This window comes from Canis lupus, chromosome 1 (assembly GCF_003254725.2).
Source record: "Canis lupus dingo isolate Sandy chromosome 1, ASM325472v2, whole genome shotgun sequence".
NCBI lineage: Eukaryota > Metazoa > Chordata > Mammalia > Carnivora > Canidae > Canis > Canis lupus.
The window spans coordinates 97,808,288-97,825,969 of NC_064243.1; the positions used below are offsets into that span (position 1 = coordinate 97,808,288).

The 17,682-nt window shown below is 46.8% G+C and overlaps 1 protein-coding gene and 1 long non-coding RNA gene across 16 annotated transcripts in view; one reads left to right on the plus strand and one right to left on the minus strand.

Annotated features, from left to right (window-relative positions):
• CDK20 (cyclin dependent kinase 20) overlaps nt 1-17,682 on the plus strand; it is a 39,305-nt gene that overhangs the window by 18,328 nt on the left and 3,295 nt on the right. For 2 of the 12 annotated variants that reach the window (XM_025423606.3, XM_025423602.3), the window contains 5 exons: nt 2,969-3,178; nt 14,638-14,796; nt 15,280-15,490; nt 16,473-16,651; nt 16,736-16,863. In XM_025423606.3, coding sequence (XP_025279391.1) covers nt 2,969-3,178; nt 14,638-14,796; nt 15,280-15,490; nt 16,473-16,651; nt 16,736-16,863 — 887 coding nt within the window. Of the gene's footprint in view, nt 1-1,489; nt 1,857-2,968; nt 3,179-14,637; nt 14,797-15,279; nt 15,491-15,795; nt 15,993-16,472; nt 16,652-16,735; nt 16,864-17,335; nt 17,611-17,682 lie in introns of those variants that run through there. The other 10 variants (XM_025423604.3, XR_007401109.1, XR_007401118.1 and 7 more) reach the window with 10 other exon arrangements.
• LOC112644877 (uncharacterized) overlaps nt 11,947-17,682 on the minus strand; it is a 60,674-nt gene continuing 54,938 nt past the window's right edge. For 3 of the 4 annotated variants that reach the window (XR_007401417.1, XR_007401414.1, XR_007401291.1), the window contains 2 exons: nt 16,303-16,996; nt 11,947-13,320 (listed from right to left, as the gene is read on the minus strand). This is a non-coding gene — a long non-coding RNA (uncharacterized LOC112644877). The remainder of the gene's footprint in view (nt 13,321-16,302; nt 16,997-17,682) is intronic. The other variant, XR_007401339.1, reaches the window with a different exon arrangement.

Consider the following 17,682-nt stretch of genomic DNA (forward strand, 5'->3'; position numbering starts at 1 on the left):
GAGCAAAGGATGCGTTATTAGCCTCCTGATTTTACAGATGATCAGTCTAAGATGGAGAGGGAAGTGTCTCTGAGTCTTGAACCATGTAGTTCCCTGTAAATTCAGGGGTTCTGCACATATGGAACCCAACCTCCTAGAAAGGATTTTTTCCTAGAAAACTACCTCTTGATTTTGAAAGCCGTGGACAAGCGAAGGTACCCCTGGGTCCTTGCTACTTAAGTGAGGAGCCTGCTTATGTCCTTGTGAGCCAGGCCTGTTGGAAGTGTCCAGTTCGTGCACAGAGAGCCAATGGGGCTGCCTGGATTTCCCTGGCTCCTTTGAACAGGGCACCCTGGCTCCCAGCTGCATCCCTGCAACCCCGACGACCTGTTAAGAGTCTGGGAGGGAGTTGGCATGTGCTGTGTTTGGTGATGCAGGGACACCTGAGAGGCCACAGGTGGTGACAAGTCTTGAGAGTCCTAGCTGGGCTCCCACCTGGGTCGTGAGGGGCCCAGGAGCTGGGGCTGGGATGGGGCTTGGGATGGGGAGAGGGGTGCCACATGGGAGCACTTCAGGGACAGTGCTTACACCTGCTCACTTACGTTTGTTTTGCTTTTGAATCATGAAAGTAAAGCAGTGTTGATGGTTTTGAAAAGTAGGACAGAAGATATTTCATGAGTGCACACACTCCCCTGCCTGCTCTCCTCAGCAGCCCTTCCCAGGGAAGACCCCACTTTAAGTCCTGTCTGATTTCACTTTCCCTGGGGCCAGCCCTTAGGCCAGGAGACTGATCCTCCATGCACATACTTGAGGGTGTGTTGGTTGTCTGCCCACTTCACAGGAATGTCTTTAACTCCAGGAGCCCATTCATATCCACTCTGCTCTCTTGTTTAAAAGGTACAGAGTTTGCGTCATTTTTCTCTGCTCCATGGTCAAGTTTTCGGTTGTTGTTGATGGTTTCCTCCTCTTGTGCTTAGTCTTTCCTCCTACCAGGCAGTATTGGAAGGTCATTTCACAGGAAGGCCCTGTAGTTGCTGGTGAGGGAGGCTACCGACCTCCCCGCAGCCTCTCTGAAGGACTGACCTCGGCTGCGGACTGCTGTCCACGTAGGCTCAAGGTGTGGGTTTGGCAGGGGACGGCCTGGTGGCTGGGTGGCCAGGAGTTTCCCAGATGACCAGGTCACAACTTGGACCAGGAGAGCACTTGGGTACAGGCTCAGTGGATGTTTTCCGTCAAGTGCCCCATGGTCCTGCTGCACCTACTCGGCTCTGCTGGCGCCGTGCAGGAGCCGAAAGCCATGTCCGAGCAGAGCCGGTGATGCTCATTGACATGCGATGTGCACACATTTTCATGGCTCGTGAGATAGTCTTTGGATTTTTTTATTATTTATTTTTATTTTTATTTTTTCTTTGGATTTTTTTAAACGAAAATACAGATATGGGCAGTGGGCTGGGTTTGGCTGACATCTGTAGTTTGCTGAACATTACTTCAGCGTGGTTTGTTTTTCCAGCATGGGCTTCTTTTCAGAGTCCAGAGCCGTCTGCGCATACTCTTCACCAGCAGATCTGTAGAAGAAAACCCCCCTCCTCCTCCCTTCTCCACACAGAGCAGTCTTCCTGTCCCCAAATAATTCTCTGTTGTTGGTAGTATTATAATTGTGTAAGTGCTTATCACACTGAGTCATGAGGCAAACTGACATTTGACTTTTCCTGAGGTTAATAAAGGTTAATAAATAAATCCTTTTTTAAAAAAGATTTACTTATTAATTTTAGAGTGTGCATATGAGTGACCAAGAGAGTTAGAGGGGGAGGGAATCTCAGGCAGATCCTTGCTGAGTGTGAAGCCGGACACGGGGCTTGATCCCATGACCCTGAGATCATGGCCTGAGCCGAAATCAAGAGCCAGAAGCTCAACTGACTGCACCATCCAGGCGCTCCAATAAATACTCCTTTTCAAAAACGTTCTCAGTTTCCACATTCTCACAGTATTTAAGACCATGCTTCTGACTGGTTGTACTGGTTTCTGCTCTGACTTTCTATGCCTTGCCTTACCCACCATCCCTGGAGAGTCCTAGGATTTGAGTTTATTTCTGGTATCAGGGTCCTTCCTGCAGGCATGTTGCAGGGCAGTCACTGGTCAACGCATGTCTGTGCACCGCCCCCTGACCTGCTTCCACTGTGAAACCAAAAGGGAGTTTTCACCTTCTTCACGAGCACTGGTGAATGTGCCGTGCTCCCTGAGACTCCCGGCTGTCCCCCGGTGTCACTGATGCCGAGCTCCTTCCAGTGATGCTCACCTGGCTGCTCAAGCAACAGAAATCAAATAAGGAAGAGACTCATAGAGGAGTCCTGAGGTATCTCAGTTGGGAACAGACACAGATGATGGGAAATGAAGACGTGATAGAAGAAGGGTTATGACGACCCAGGATGGGAAAGGAGGCCCTAGTGGCAGTGCTAGGAGACTGGGAAGGGTACGTAGGGGTGGTTCTCTGCTGCCCAGGGCCCACGCGCACTGGCTCTTCCACCCCTTCCAGTTTTTACGGTCCTGAGAAAGCCCAAGGAGTTACCCAGCTCAGGCCTTGGCCAGGATGAACCACAGGAGGGGGCGTCTTTTGAGCAGGGCGGTGCGGACCCGCTATGTGAACCATTCACACCCGCATGCCCGAGTCAGCTAATCTGTGAGCTGGGGCTGCCCTGCTCTGCATGGAGGTTCTCTGGATGCAGCCGGGATAGCCCCAGCCCCCTGCCCAACCTTCCTCAGTGGGGCCGGGGTAACTGCTGTGTGCATGCTGGGCCCCCCGCCCCCCAGTCCTGGTGGTGCCACTCACACACCCCCAGTTCAGTCACAGCTCTGCCCCGAAGCACCACCTCTATGACCTGCCATGGACTCACCACTCTGGGGCCTGGGAGGGGAGGGGATGGTGCTGCTTCTGCCTGTGCAGCCCCTGTGGCCCCCACAGAAGTCCTTGTTTTCCTTCTGTTTTGCCCAGGGCACGGAGATCTGGTCAAGCCCCCTGCAGCCTGCTGCTCTGGTGAACTTGGCGGCCTACCCTCGGCTGCAGCTGGTTGTCACCGTGGACAAGCAGGGGCTGATCAAGACGTGGAAAGCGGAGAACGGGAGGGAGTGGGCCTCCTTCTCTCTGCCTACGTCCTCGTATGCGTTGCAGGCCTGTGACCACCCGGAGACCCCCTTTCTGCTGGTGAGTGAGTGGCTCTCGGGATCCTGTGCAGGTCCTGCTGACTCCGAGAGTCTTCCAGTGTCTCCCGGGACGCTCTGGGGCCCAGACCGCTGTGATAGCCCGTGCTCCATGTGGCAGATCGAGTGATCATTCTGCTCCTTGGTTCCCCATCTCCTCCTGTCCAGCTGCAGAGGGCGGAGACCCCCGCCCTCCTCTAGCTCAGCTGCCCACAGAGGCTGCCCCCTAGCCCCTATCTCCACTTCTCCCCCAGCCGTCAGTGAGATGCCCATGGATCTTGCTCACGTGCCCTAGCTTACCTGTCCCCTGACCTCCTTGCAGCCTATCTTCTCCCTGTGGTTCAGTTCCTTCTCTCTACATGCTTACTCCCCTCCCCCTGTTTCACATCCCAGCTAAGGCCCAACTCAGGAGAAACTGAGGCGCATTTGACAAAACCTGAGTGTTTCCCCAGGATTCCAAAAGCCTCTGTTACCAGAGTGTCCATTTAGAAGTGACTCTTGGGCACGGGGAGGCTTTGGAGAGACGTGAATATTGAGGTGGCAGGTGCAGGAAGTGGCTCTCACCTGGAGGCAGTGTCCCCACCTATGGGGTAGGAGGCCTTGGAAGGGGTGGGCAGGGTGGCATCGCCGATATCAAAAGGGGCAGATGTGCAGGAATAGCTTCACGTGCACACAGAATCGGCAGGAAAGGAACTGAGCTTGGCAAACACGTAACATCTGATGAAACGGATTTCACGTAAGCCACACTGCAGTTGTTGTAGAAGACTTTAGAGTAAGTGTAAGTGGCATCCCCAGATCAGTTTGAGAATCTGTTGCATAGATGAAGAGGCCACTGTGGTTCTCTCTGGGAGTGGTAGGCCATGTGAGTCCCAGTTATTGGTCTGCGAAGGACAGTTAGAAAAGTTAGAATGCATCCATCTCCTGGATAACATCAGAGAACTAGAAAGAACAAGTGTCTAGCCCAAGATTCAGGAGATTTAGCAGAAGTCAGAGGGGAGCCCAACATGGGCTACTTTGCCCTGGAGACACTTATCCCAGGGCAGCTGAGAGGCTTGCAGACCTTTGACCACCAAGGGGATTAGTTGGAGTGGTAGGCCCCTGAGGGCAAAGCCCTGTACCTCCCCTTACACTGGGTGGGACATTGGGGTACAGCCCAGCACCCCAGCCACCTGGAGCAGTGACTCCTTCCTGGGGAAGGATAATGTACCTGAGTCTGCATGTTATTTCTGATCTGAAATGCAGTTTTCAGCACTCCCAACACTTAGAGCTAAGTCGGCATGTGAGAGATGTGATAGCAGCTAAAGTGGCAGGGTAAATCACAGATGAGGTCAGGAGAGCCACAGGAATTCAGGTACTGCAGTCATTACACGCTGAGACCCCTCCGGTTGCTGTGTTTAGGGAGGTGGATTTCAGCAGAGATCAAAGCTGCGAAAAATGACGTAACAGCTTTAGAAAAGAACCAAGTAGAAATTCCAAAATAGAAACACTTGAGTACAAAAGCGACTCGGTGGGTGAGTTTCATAGTAGGATGGATAGTGGAAGCACACTGAGATGGGGCAGAGGGGAGCTTGTGGTCCTCTGGCAACATCCCATCTCTTAACTTTGGTGGCGACGTGAGTATTGGCTTTATAATGATGCCTTGAGTGTCGTGTTTGTGTTTCGTGCACTTTTCTGTATGATATTTTCTGCATCAATGAGAAAGTTAAGACAGAGGTTACCTGGAATGAAATAGAGATACTGAATGAAGTAAATGGAAGGAGAGGGTAGGAGATATAGACCAGTGCTTCTCAGGCTTTAATGACATGTGAACCACTGGGGATGTTTAAATGCAGATTCCAGTTCGTTGGATCTCTGGGGATCCCTGGATTCTGACCTGTGTGTGTCTGTTTGTGAGTGAGCGAGCAGGCAAGTGCACGGGAGAGAGCAGGGAGTGGGGAGAGGGAGAGAGAATCTCAAGCAGACTCCCCACTGAGTGCAGAGCCCAGTACAGGGCTCGATCTCATGACCCTGAGATCATGACCTGAGCTGAAATCTAGAGTTGGACGCTTAACCCACTAAGCTACCCAGGCACTCCCTGAATTCTGACTTTTTTAATGAGCATCTTGGTAGTATTGGTATTGCCAGTCTGCAGCCGACATTTTGAGTAGCAAGGCCATAGAGGATCCATGGAAAATTCTAGTACTTGGTATCAGGAGCAGGTGAGGGAGTGAGTAGGTCAAAAGAACATTTGAAGAGATAGTGGCAGATATTTCTCCAAAATAGATTAAGGACATTAATCCATGGAAATCAAGAAGGCCTACAAGCTCCAAGTGGACTAAAAATAAATGTGCACATGGGCCCATTAAAGTGAGCTGAGATTGTCTGAGGACCTAGAAAGCCTAACGGAGCAGCCAGAGGACGTAGACTCCTCTTGGGTCTGACATGCTACCGGCAGCAGTGGGATCTCACAGATCAAGAATAGTATCCGGAAAGAAAGAACTACCAGCCAGGAATTCCGTAATAGAAGGTGTCCCCCAGGAATGAAGGGGGATAAAGGCATCTTGGTTAAAAATGAGGAATTAGCAATGGCCACACCACCACTAGGAGCAGGTGTGGGACTTGAAGCAGAAGGAAGATGAGCAGAGCTGGAATCCTAGGGTGGTGGGAGAATGTGATGAGCAGCACTGGTGAGGATGAGATCTGAGGGGATCAACAGTAAAACAGCAGGAACTACGTCTTGTGGGTTTAAAATGACATGTAGAAAAGAAACACAGGACATTAGCATTTATGTTAGAAGGTTATGAGGAACTAAATGCCCAAGATTTTGAATTGTCTGTACAGTTCACATGTTGATGGGCCATAATGTCTCTAAGCAAGGCTGCATGCAGCAACCTCTTACACAACTCAAGTGACGAGCATGTAGCCTTTAAGTCCTAAGATGAACAGGGGTAGGATCAACCCTGACCCCAAATTTGGCTTGATAATCAAGAATATTGAAGCCACATGAGCTCCAAGGGGGGTATGTGTGTCATATAACAAGGCTTTCAGGACAGAGGCTTCCAGGAGGTGGGCCTGAATGGCTGGAGACAGCAAGAGGGAGTGACTGGCTTGCTCTTCCTGTGTTGTGGTAGGGTGGAGGGAGGGCTCCTGGAGGGGCCGGGTTTCTGTGGTTTGAATTCTGCACGAGTGGCCTTTGTCTGCTTACCTGGATGTGGAACAGAGGGTGGGATGTGCAGGCCAAGAAGCTGTCAGCAAACATCAAAGATAGAGTCAGACTCCAGGAAGCTTCCTTTCTGGTGAGTGTACTGTAATTCTGTGTTCAGGCTGATTGGTGACATGTGCACGCTTTATCTTCTTGAACCTGGACTTGTGTATGCCGGCCATGTGCGTGGTGCTCTGGGAGAGACTGCATGCTAAGGCTGGCACATGAAGGGAAGTTCTCTAGTATGGCTTGTTCAGGAGCTCACTTTAAGATTTTATTTATTTATTCATGAGAGACAGAGAGAAAGAGGGAGAGACACAGGCAGAGGGAGAAGCAGGCTCCATGCAGGGAGCCCAATGTGGGACTCGATCCCAGGTCTCCAGGATCAGGCCCAGAACTGAAGGCGGCGCTAAACTGCCGAGCCACCTGGGCTGCCCCAACTGTTGTGTATTTGAGAAGTGAAGTGAGTGCCTGGTCACTGTCGGTATGTCTGGGTCTCCAAAGGGGATGAAGGTGTCTGATGTGTGCAGAGATGTGTGTGGTTGCCATTTATGCCTTGGGGTTTGTGGGAGGCAAGAGTTCCTGAGGTCTTTGCCTAGAGGGAGAATTGTGGATGAGAAGCTTTGTTTCAGGCCGTGTGGCTGCAGCACTGGCTATGGCCCGTGAGTGTAAATGTGCACCTGTGGCTGGTCCTTAGCTGGGGCTTCCAGAGCTAACTTAAGGTGACTGCCTGAAGCTTGGCGAGTTGTCCTGACTGTTGGGTCCACTCTTTATCAGGGATCTTCCAGGTAGCGGAGGGACCGTGCAGTGTGGTGGCAGCTGTGCTACCTGGACAGTGTGGAAACTCCCTTTCCTGTTTACTCAGAGAGTGGCCTTCTCCAGTGTCCTTGCATGTGGCAGGGGTCTGAGGACAACAGGAAGCTACTTCCTCCCACAAAGGGAAGACCCAGCACGGCCCATGCCTGCCTCCATCCTGACAATGCCATTTTTATTTCAGCAGGGAGCCTTCTTGGCCAGGCACAGCCCGCAAGGTGCCTCTCCACATCCCAAGGCAAAATGCCTACATGGGAAGTTGGAGACCCAGATGTGGCCGGCAGCCTTTACTGGACTGTTGTAGGACAGCAGGCTTTGTCCAGAAGCACTCATTTTCTTGGGGTTGCCCTGTAGGGAGATGGGGCAGGATCATCCCCTGCCAAGATTTGGCTCAGATTTGGAGATTGCTCACCCTGTACGTGCACGGGTAGGGAATGGAAAGGGTGTTCCCCAGTCCCCAAATTCACACCTACTCAGAGCCTCAGAATGTGATCTTATTTGGAAATGGTGTCCGGTTAAGGATCTCATGCAAAATCATTCTGGATTTAGGTTGGGCCCTCTGTCCAATGACTAGTGCCCTCCTAAGAGGAGGAGAGGACACAGAGTATGTCTCTGTCATGTGATTCCATTTCTGGGAGATGCAGTCCTGACAGAACAAATCTGCAGTGTCAGCAGACCAAGGTCCCCGGGATGGAGGCGGCTGCTGAGACACGGGGACTTCTGGGATGCTGGAGATGTTCCAGAACTGGACTGTGCTTGTGAGATCTAGGAAGGCTGCCTTCCCTTACTTTTTATTTTTTTCAAGGTTTCCTTAGCTACTTTCATGTTTATTTTTCCACATGAACTATAGAATCAAATTTTCTGTCTCCTGGAAAGAAAATGGTATTTTCACTGATGGCAGGTTCAGTTTAAATACACACATGGAGAAATGGACATTTATTTATTTAAGATTTTATTTATTCATGAGAGACATAGAGAAAGAGAGAGGGGCAGAGGCACAGGCAGGGGAAGAAGCAGGCACTATGCAGGGAGCACAATGTGGGACTCAATCCCGGATCCCCAGAATCACGCCTAGGCTGAAGGCGGCGCTCAACCACTGAGCTACCTGGACTGCCCTGGACATGACCTTTGATGCCAAGTCAGTCTTTCCAAGAATAGATCATGTATTTCCACTGGTTCAAGTTTGCTTTTTATGCTCTTCAGTGATTTACATTTTCCCTCAGATACATTTTGCACATTTTTTAAAAATCTTTATTTATTTATGATAGTCACAGATTGAGAGAGAGAGAGAGAGAGGCAGAGACATAGGCAGAGGGAGAAGCAGGCTCCATGCACCGGGAGGCCAATGTGGGATTCGATCCTGGGTCTGCAGGATCGCACCCTGGGCCAAAGGCAGGCGCCAAACTGCTGCACCACCCAGGGATCCCCATTTTGCACATTTCTTATTGTTAACTTCATTCCAGAGTATTCTATCATTTGTTGTTATTCCATCAATAGGTGAAAATATTTTCTGTTCCATTGTTTTCTAACTGGGTGGTATTTATTTAAATGAAAGCTGTTGTTGGTTTTATAAAATTCTTCATCTTACTCAGTTCTCCTGTTTGCATTTATTTTATAATTGATTCACTTAATTTTTTTAGGTAAACCCTATTATCCATGGGTAGAGATATTTATTTTTTTCAAGCCTTAGGCATCCCGTTGCTTTCTGTTCTCTGAGTGCTCTGGCTCATACTTCCCGTATGATACTAGTTAATTAGTGGTGGCCTTGCTGGCCATTCCTCCTTGTAGTTGACCGTAGGGAATGACCTAGAGCTTCACTGTGGGGGGATGGGTGCTGGTTTCAGGACTGATGTTAATGAAAGAGTGACATTTTACTATTAGTTTTCAAAAATCATGATCAGGTGTAGTATTTTGCAGAAGGCCTTTTCAGTATGCAGATATAATTACAGGATTTTTCTCCTTAGGTTTGTTATGCAACCCTTTGTTTCCCAGAGTCAAGAGTCTTTCATGGTTTGTCTCCCTCTCTAATTTTTCTCACTCAGTTCCCCTCCTTCCCTTATAATTCCTTTCACTATTTCTTATATTCCCCATATGAAGGAAACCATATGATGATTGTCCTTCCCTGAATGACTTACTTCACTCAGCATCATACCCCCCAGTTCCATCCACATCGAAGCAAATGGTGGGTATTCATCCTTTCTGATAGCTGACTACTATTTCATTTATACATAGACCACATCTTCCTCATCCATTCATCTGTCAGAGGACATCATGGCTCCTTCCACAGTTTAATGTGCTGATGCATTCTAAATGATGGTGTTTTACTAGGATTTGGATCTATGTGAGATTGGTCTGTGGGTTTTTTGGTCTTCCTTTACCAGGTTTACATATAAATGCTATAATTCATTCAAGGAATGTGAACATTTTTCTTCTTTTTTAATCCCCCAGAACAGTTTAAGTTTCAGTGGAATTACCTAGTTTTTCAGTTTGATACAATTTTTTTTTCTTATGTTATTTGGTGCTGGGTGCTTTTTTATGTGGAGAAGTTTTAAAACCATTTTCTCACCATCTTCTGTGGAAACTGGTCTGTTCAAGCTTTTCTTTCTCTGCTAGGATTAATTTTAATTTATTGTGTTTTCCTAGAAAACTACCCACTGTATCTAGGCTTTCGACTTTTTATGCATACAATTGTCTAGAATACTCTTCAGAGATTTTTTTCTTTAAATTTGCCCTATTTGAACATTTGTTTCTGCCCTGTTATTTTAAATATTTTTAAGTTGAATTTAGTTACATATAATGTATTATTAGTTTCAAGGGTAGAATTTAGTTATTCATCAATCTTATGTAACACCCAGTGCCCATTACATCAAGTGCCCATCACCCACAACCCTCAGTTTTTTTCCTGGAGTTAGGAATCTCTTAGGGTTTGTCTCTCTCTCTAATTTCATCTTGTTTTGTTTTTCTTTCCCTTGCACTATGTTCATCTGTTTTATTTCTTAAATTCCACATATGAGTAAGAGCATATAATTGTCTTTCTCTAATTTATTTTGCTTGGCATAATATCCTCTAGTTCCATCCACGTTGTTGCAAATGGCAAGATTTCATTCTTTTTGATGGCTGAGTAATATTCCGTTGTATATAAATACATCTTCTTTATTGCCCTGCATTTTTTTGTGTGTATATGTGCTTTCTCCCTTTTTTTTCATGATTATATTAGCTAGTGCCTTGTCTGTTTTATTTAATATTTCTATTGATTTCTAGTTTCATTTCACTGTGATCAGAGAATGTTGCATTACTTTACCATATTGGATTTACTGAGGTTTCTTTGTGATTATACATTTAATTTTTGTGAACATTTGTGTGTGCTTACAAGAAAGGTGTATTCTCCATTATTGGGATACAATGATCTAATATAGTCATTAGTAATATTATTGTTAGGTCTTTTTATTAATGAGAGCACAGTAGGGAGAGGAGCAGAGAGAGAGGGAGGAGACTCCACCCTGAGCATGGAGCCCAACACAGGACTCAATCTCACAACCTCCAGATCATGACCTGAGCGGCAACCAAGAGTCCAAGGCTCAACTGACTGCACCACCCAGGTGCCCCAATTATATTGTTAAGTCTTATATTTACTTTATGTCTACTTGGCCTTAGACTGAGAGCATTACTATTATTTATTTTTATATAATAATATGTTTAATTCATAAATATTTAAGTATTATCATTATTATTGTGTCACCATGTTTCTCCTTATGTCTGCTTTGTGAAGGTGATTGGGGTGTTTCTTTGATAGGTATCAGAGGTTTTATTTCTTCATTGTGAATTATAGCCTTTAGTGTTGTTAACCTTGAAAAAAAGTTGCCAGTTATTTTAATAGCAAAAATTCACTTAGGAATAGCAGAGAATTGAATCAGGACAAGCTAGTTGTGGCAAAACCATAGAGAAGTCCACAAAACAAAGAAAGAGAAAGGCTCTTTTAGAGAAGAAAGGGGGTGTAGGGAGGGGCTATTGTAAAATAAAAGTCCCCAGAGTGAATTGGGAGCTGGACATGTAGTGGCTTCTCATTGGCTGAGCTGTGGCTGCCTCTCATTGGCTGGGCTGTTGCTGGGAAGGAAGAAAGCTTCCTGCTGGGGTAGTAAGTTTGCATCCACCTGTGCAGTCCTTCTCTTCCAGGAGGGTCTGTGCTTGGTGTGAAACCTCTCCCTGCTGGCCCCCTGACTCCATTCTAGTGGAGGTTTACTTTTATTAATTTTCACAGGGGTAGGAAGTGTCTGTTGCTGGATTTCCTGCTTTGGGCCTGAGTCCTCCCTTTCTGGTATCAGGACCCACTTCACCTTCCTTCCTAAGATTTCTGTGTGCCTGACACACCTTTCCCCTTTTGTCATGGTTAACTTTTCTGTTTTGATGGAACCTCGTGAATATGCAGTCAGGTTTTCTTTTGTTTGTCAATGTGATCAACTTTTTTATTCTGATAAAGTTAGTTAAGCCATTTACATTGAAGACACACATGTGCCTGATCTCAGCTTTTGTTTTATGACACGTTTTTGGTGTGATGTGGCACATTACTGGGCTCCTTTCCCCAAGTATGTTTTCCCTGTTTTATGTATGAGTTTTGGGGTAAAGGTGATATCTTTTGTTATTTAGGAGGGTTTGTATTTGTGTTGGGGTAGTTACCTTTGTCTTAATACTTTGTTTCCATTTTCCTTATTCAGGCTTATATACTGTTTTATGTGTTGGCTTTCCATGGTATCCCTTTCCTTCCATGGTGATCAGTGAACTTATTCTTTTTTTTTTTTTTAAGATTTATTTATTTATTTATTTATTTATGATAGAGAGAGAGAGGCGCAGAGATACAGGAGGAGGGAGAAGCAGGCTCCATGCCGGGAGCCCGACATGAGACTCGATCCTGGGACTCCAGGATCATGCCCTGGGCCAAAGGCAGGTGCCAAACTGCTGAGCCACCCAGGGATCCCCTCAGTGAACTTACTGTATTTTGATTATTCTCCCTCCTCTTTGAGAACATGCAACATTATACACTGTTCTTCCTTATCTCACTTTTTAAAAACTCTTTGACCTATAGTGTGTACTGTACTTAGTAGTCACATCAGTCTTGGTGACATTTTCCCTGTATCTCATGGTCTAGTGGGGCCCATCCTTTAGTAGATCCCCGAAGAAGTCTCTTGGATCCATCCTTGTGGGACTGACACCACTTTTCTGTAGCCTGGAGGCTTGTAGGATGGCCTGGTGGGGCCCTAAATCCCTGGTTCATCTTCCTCTTGAGTTTTGTGAAAATACTATTTCACTGTGTATGTGTCTGTTGAAAAGTCTACTTCCATCTTGACTTATTTTCCATTTTCCTTGTTAGACACTTGGACTTTTAAATCAAAGGCATGAAGGATTTTTGAAATATTTCCAGTCTGGTAGTTTTGTTGGGAGGTGTCTGCGGTGACCATCCTGGATTAACTTTTCCAGGAACATATGTACCCTGTTGATATATGGATTCAGGTTTTTTTTTTTTTTTCTTTTTTCCTTTTTCCAGAAAGTTTCATTGTATGTGAGTTTTAAGTATTAGTCTGTTAATTGTTACTTTTCTTCTGCAGGAGCTTCACTTCTATGTTTACTAGATCTTCTTTGCCCGTCTTCTTGAACACCTGCTCTTGGATTCATCTTAGCTCTCTATTCCATCTTTGTTCTCTTACTTGTTTTCTTTTTTAGACTCCTTATTGGTCCAGTAGAATATATTCTCTCTTAGGCATATTGCTGGTTTTTCTTAAGATAATTTTTTTTCAGTGTATTTCCTGAATTAATTTAATTCTCATTTCACATCTTTTTGTCCATTTCAGTTTAAGCATTGAATTTCCAATTCAGAGTGGTCCTTCTGCATATGCTTATTTTATGATACTTGATTCATGTCGGGGTGTGGCTACTGATCTCTGATTGTTGATGGTCCTTTGGGGAATGGTTCTAACAGCGAAAATGTTTTGTTTCTTTCTTTCACTTCTAATGACTTTGTTTGAATGTTGCTGCCATTTTCTGAGCATTTTGAAGTTTTTGTTTTCTTGGCCAGTAAGAACAGGTTTCTTTACATAAATTGAACAGAATAGAAAGTCCAGAGAGTGCTCCATGTAGAAGTGCAGTAGGTGAAGGACAAGCTGTTGGAGAAATGGAACATATGGACAGGAAGGAAAAACAGGTTACTCCCATGTCACTCTGTTTGTAGAAATATACTTACGGTAATTAAGAACTAATGTAAAAGACAATAGTATAAAATAATCTGAAGAATATATAAATGAGGGACGCCTGGGTGGCTAAGCGATTGGAGCATCTGCCTTTGATTAGGGTGTGATCTTGGAGTCCCGGGACCGAGTCCCACATCAGGCTCCTTGCATGTAGCCTGCTTCTCCCTCTGCCCGTGTCTCTGCTTCTCTCTCTCTGTATCTCTCATGAATAAATAAATTAAAATATATATATATATAAATGATCTTTGAATCAAGAAAAATGATATAGGCTTGATTTACTAAAAATCCAAAACATCAAAAAAAAAATCCAAAACATCTGAATTGGAAAATATTATAACATTAAGATTCATGAAAATTGTGAGAAAACACTGTATTTTCTTTAACAAAGCACTGATACTAGGGGAATCCCTGGGTGGCTCAGGGGTTTAGTGCCTGCCTTCAGCCCAGGGCATGATCCTGGAGTCCCAGGATCAAGTCCCACATTGGGCTCCCTGCATGGAGCCTGCTTCTCCGTCTGCCTGTGTTTCTGTCTCTCATGAATAAATAAAATATTTTTAAAAAGCACTGATTCCAGATTATATGAATCTAGTTGAAAAATAGTCAATTATTGGAAACAGTACAAATGGCCAATAATATGCAATTACTAACTGCTAATCAAGAAAGTGACATTAAGATGAGGCTTTCACCTATTAGATGAGCAGACATTTTCAAAGACCAGCATTACAGTAAGTTAGATGAGGGTAAGTAGGTATGTTTTACACATGGCAAAGAAGATCTGTGCTTTTTTTGAAAAGTTTGTTTTCCTATTGAGTCTTCGGTATGACAGTCTGACCCAATGAGGCAGGCTCTGGGGCTCTCTCAGAGAGAGGGCTGGCATGGTTCATGGAGCTTGTGTGCAGGAATGCTCAGGGCTGCAGTGACAACATTTGTGAACAACTTAGATTTCCATCAGTGAGAGAAAGCAAAAAGTTGTGGGAAATGTCAGACAATAACTATTTCCAAGGAGCATTTGAAGCTGAAAACAGCAAGGCTGTTTGCGGATGCCACTTCAGTAAAACAGATGGAGGGAGCTCTGGAGGAGCAGACGGTTTGCCCCAAAGGCACATGTGCTGTTCAAACACATTTGTTTCAGGCGTAAGGAGGTGGCATTGCCCCAGCAAGGAGGCAGTTGAGCAATTGGCCTCTCCCCTTGGGGGAGGCCCTGTGCTGACCACGGCCCTTGCTGTGCAGGTGGCCTCTGCTGAGGGTGTCATGTATACGCTGACTGTGCCCCAGCTGCAGCTCCTTTCCTGGACCAGCGTGTTTCCCAGCAGCCCCACCAGTCTCCTCTGCTCTCCCGACAGCCAGTGGGTGTTTGCCTCAACCCAGGACTCAGACCTCGGCCCAAAGGTCAGTGGTGGGTTGTGTCCTCTGCTCCAGAGGCTGGCTTTGTTCATGCAAGGTGGTGGGTTCTGTACCCAGGCTCATGGATGTGTCTGGGGGGGTGGCTTCCAGGGCAGGACCAAGCTTGCCGGAAGCACTGGGACCTTCAGACAGGATGGTCCAGGGCCAGAGGAGTCACCTGGAACAGACTTCGAAGTGTGTAGGACAGGAATACAGAGCAAGACGCTGGCGGCAAAAGCCACATCAGTGACGTACGCTGCCCAAAACCACCAGAGCCGTTGATGTGGTTGTCCTGTCACACCAACTGACCCGGGACTGGTGTGCCGGGTGTTTCCAGTGGGGCCAGACAGGCCCATCCGAGCTATGTGGAAAAGAGGGTGCACAAGTGACATGGGCAGCCCTGTGAGACTCAGCGAGATCACCAGGCGTGGGTCTGTGGCCCTTCTGGGTGGTGGTCAGCACAGGGACCATGTGGCCATGTTTCCCCAGGTGTTCTACACTCAGTCCCTGCGGTGTGTGGTGGAGGATGAGCCTCCCGTCTCTAGCACTCTGCCCGTCTTGCTGACGTCCAGAGCCTGCTGGGCCCCTGACGAGACAGCCAGGCTGATGGTGATGCACAGAAACAGTGACAACATGCGGCTGGCCATCACCACCTACGAGCTGGGGACCAAGCAGTCCCAGAAAGGTGTGGACGCTGTGGGTAAGGGTCCCCGCAGCAGGCCAGTCACTATTGCACTGTGGTGCTTCCAGTACAGAGTCCTCCGCTTTCCTTTGGGACACTTTTCTTCCCTCCCAACAAGTGTCTTGTTTGTGATTATTTGTACTGGCCGCATGGTTGAGTGCTTGCCGTGTGCCGGGTCCTCTGTGTGGCCCTGGGATCCAGACACCAACCACTGGCCACATACGGCCTCACCCCTCCTCAGTGTTTTGTCACAACTATGGCAAACACACTCTTCTTGATGCTGAGTGTGCGGATGAGTAAAAGCCACACCATTTCTTTCCCAGGTTGCTCCCGGCCAGCAGGAAAATAAGACCTATAGTTATCTCTTTTTCTGCCTCCTTTGTCTCCCGGACTGCATGTCACTGTGACTGGCCTGCCCTGTGGCCCTTGGCATTTTTTCTTTTGTGTTACAGTCATATAATCATTTGGCTCTAAGTTTTACTCTGAGCTTCCTGGCAGCTGAGGAGAAAAGGGAAACAAGGTGTGTATTATTATAATCCCTTGTTCGGTATGAGCATGAATTCTTCAAAAGAGGTGATTTTTTTTTTCCTGGTGCTAAACCATAAGGAAATGATCCAGTTAATTTTTCTAAACAAGGAATGCTATGCAGTATAAAAGACAGTATCTTCAGTAATAGTTCTTGGCAGATGTTACAAATGTTAGTTCTCAGGAGGCCACTTCTTGCCCCTGTTGTAGATGGGGAAGGGCAGGGAGCCCATCCCCCAGAAGGTGTGTGCCAGATAGTATCACTTCCATGTGCACCTTGCTGCGAATCTTTGTAGTCCCCTTACCTAGGGCACCGTCATCAGTGCTGGAGAGCAGATGAAAGGGAGGCTTCCCGGGTACATGCAGGTGCGATCACAGAGTGTCACCCTCTCGTTGTCATCTTAGATGAGGCATGTGTGCTCCACTCCCAGACACTATTGAGAGATGACAATCTGTGTGTTTTTATTTGAAAAAGTACAACAGATTGCAAGTTTCCTCCTGCCAGACAACATGATGCCTCCTCACCTCATGAAGGGCCATGGCTCGCAGGTGGTCCTGCTGGTGTCTGGGTTGGAGCTGGTGCTCTTCACCATCCAGGGCTTGCAGCTGGCAGCCTTCCAGGACCACCAGAAGCCCATCACATCCATGTGGGTGGTGAGTGCCCGCCCGCCATGCACCTGCATCGCGGCCCCGCTCCCAGAGCCTGCGGCCCCGCCTCACTGGGCTTCTCATTTCAAGGACCAGAGCCGAGTCCTCACGGCTTCCTTCGACCTCTCTCTGCGAGTCTACGTGTGGAATAAGGAAAATAAGTTTCCTGTCCTCAAGAGCTGCTATCACCTGCTTGGGGGCTCCCACAGATGGGCCAGGTAACTGCTCCCAGTTTCCTCCACTTTACCTGTGAAGTGACCTCACCTGACCCGCGAGCAGCATCTGGACAGGGGGTGTCTGGGACGATCCAGGAACCTGAGGCAAGTTGCCACTCAGATGCCATTTTCTCCTCTGCTTAAAAAAAAAAAAAGATGCTAAGCATCATCTGCATGACTTCCTCTAATGTACAAACCACCACCTGCACGCGGTGCTGCTCTTCCCAGATGAAGCAGAGGCTCTGAGATGAGGCTGTTTATGTACAGTCCCACGGAGAAGCACAGTGACGGTGGGCCAGCTCAGGCCTGCAGCCCTACTCTTGCCCCCACCCTAAGCTGCCAATTCCAAAACCAGTTACCAAACACAGGTGGTGGTGTGGTCGGTGCAGGTTAGATGGGAACAGTCCTCAGATTGCAGTTTTACTTTGGATTCTATAGTTAGGATCTTGAAATCACTTAGGTTTCTTCTTGCCAGATGGAGCTCTGCAAAATGGCCAGGGCGTACAGGCCTTACCCTGCGGGGCCACTCACGCTGAGATCACAGACAGCTGTCAGTGACTTGATGAGGTCTGAGTAGATTCAGCCTCCTGTGGCAGATGTTTTATTGTTTTCAGTGGAAAAATACCAAGCCCAAAACCAAATATTCAAAAAATTACAGATTTCTGTAACAAATCTATCTTATTTCTGAGTTTTAATCAGTTGTCATTTGAAGATAATTACTAAAGTAAATTCCTAATTAATACAGAAAAATTTCATTCCTTTTTATTTTATTTTTATTTTTATTTTTTAATAAATTGATTTTTTATTGGTGTTCAATTTGCC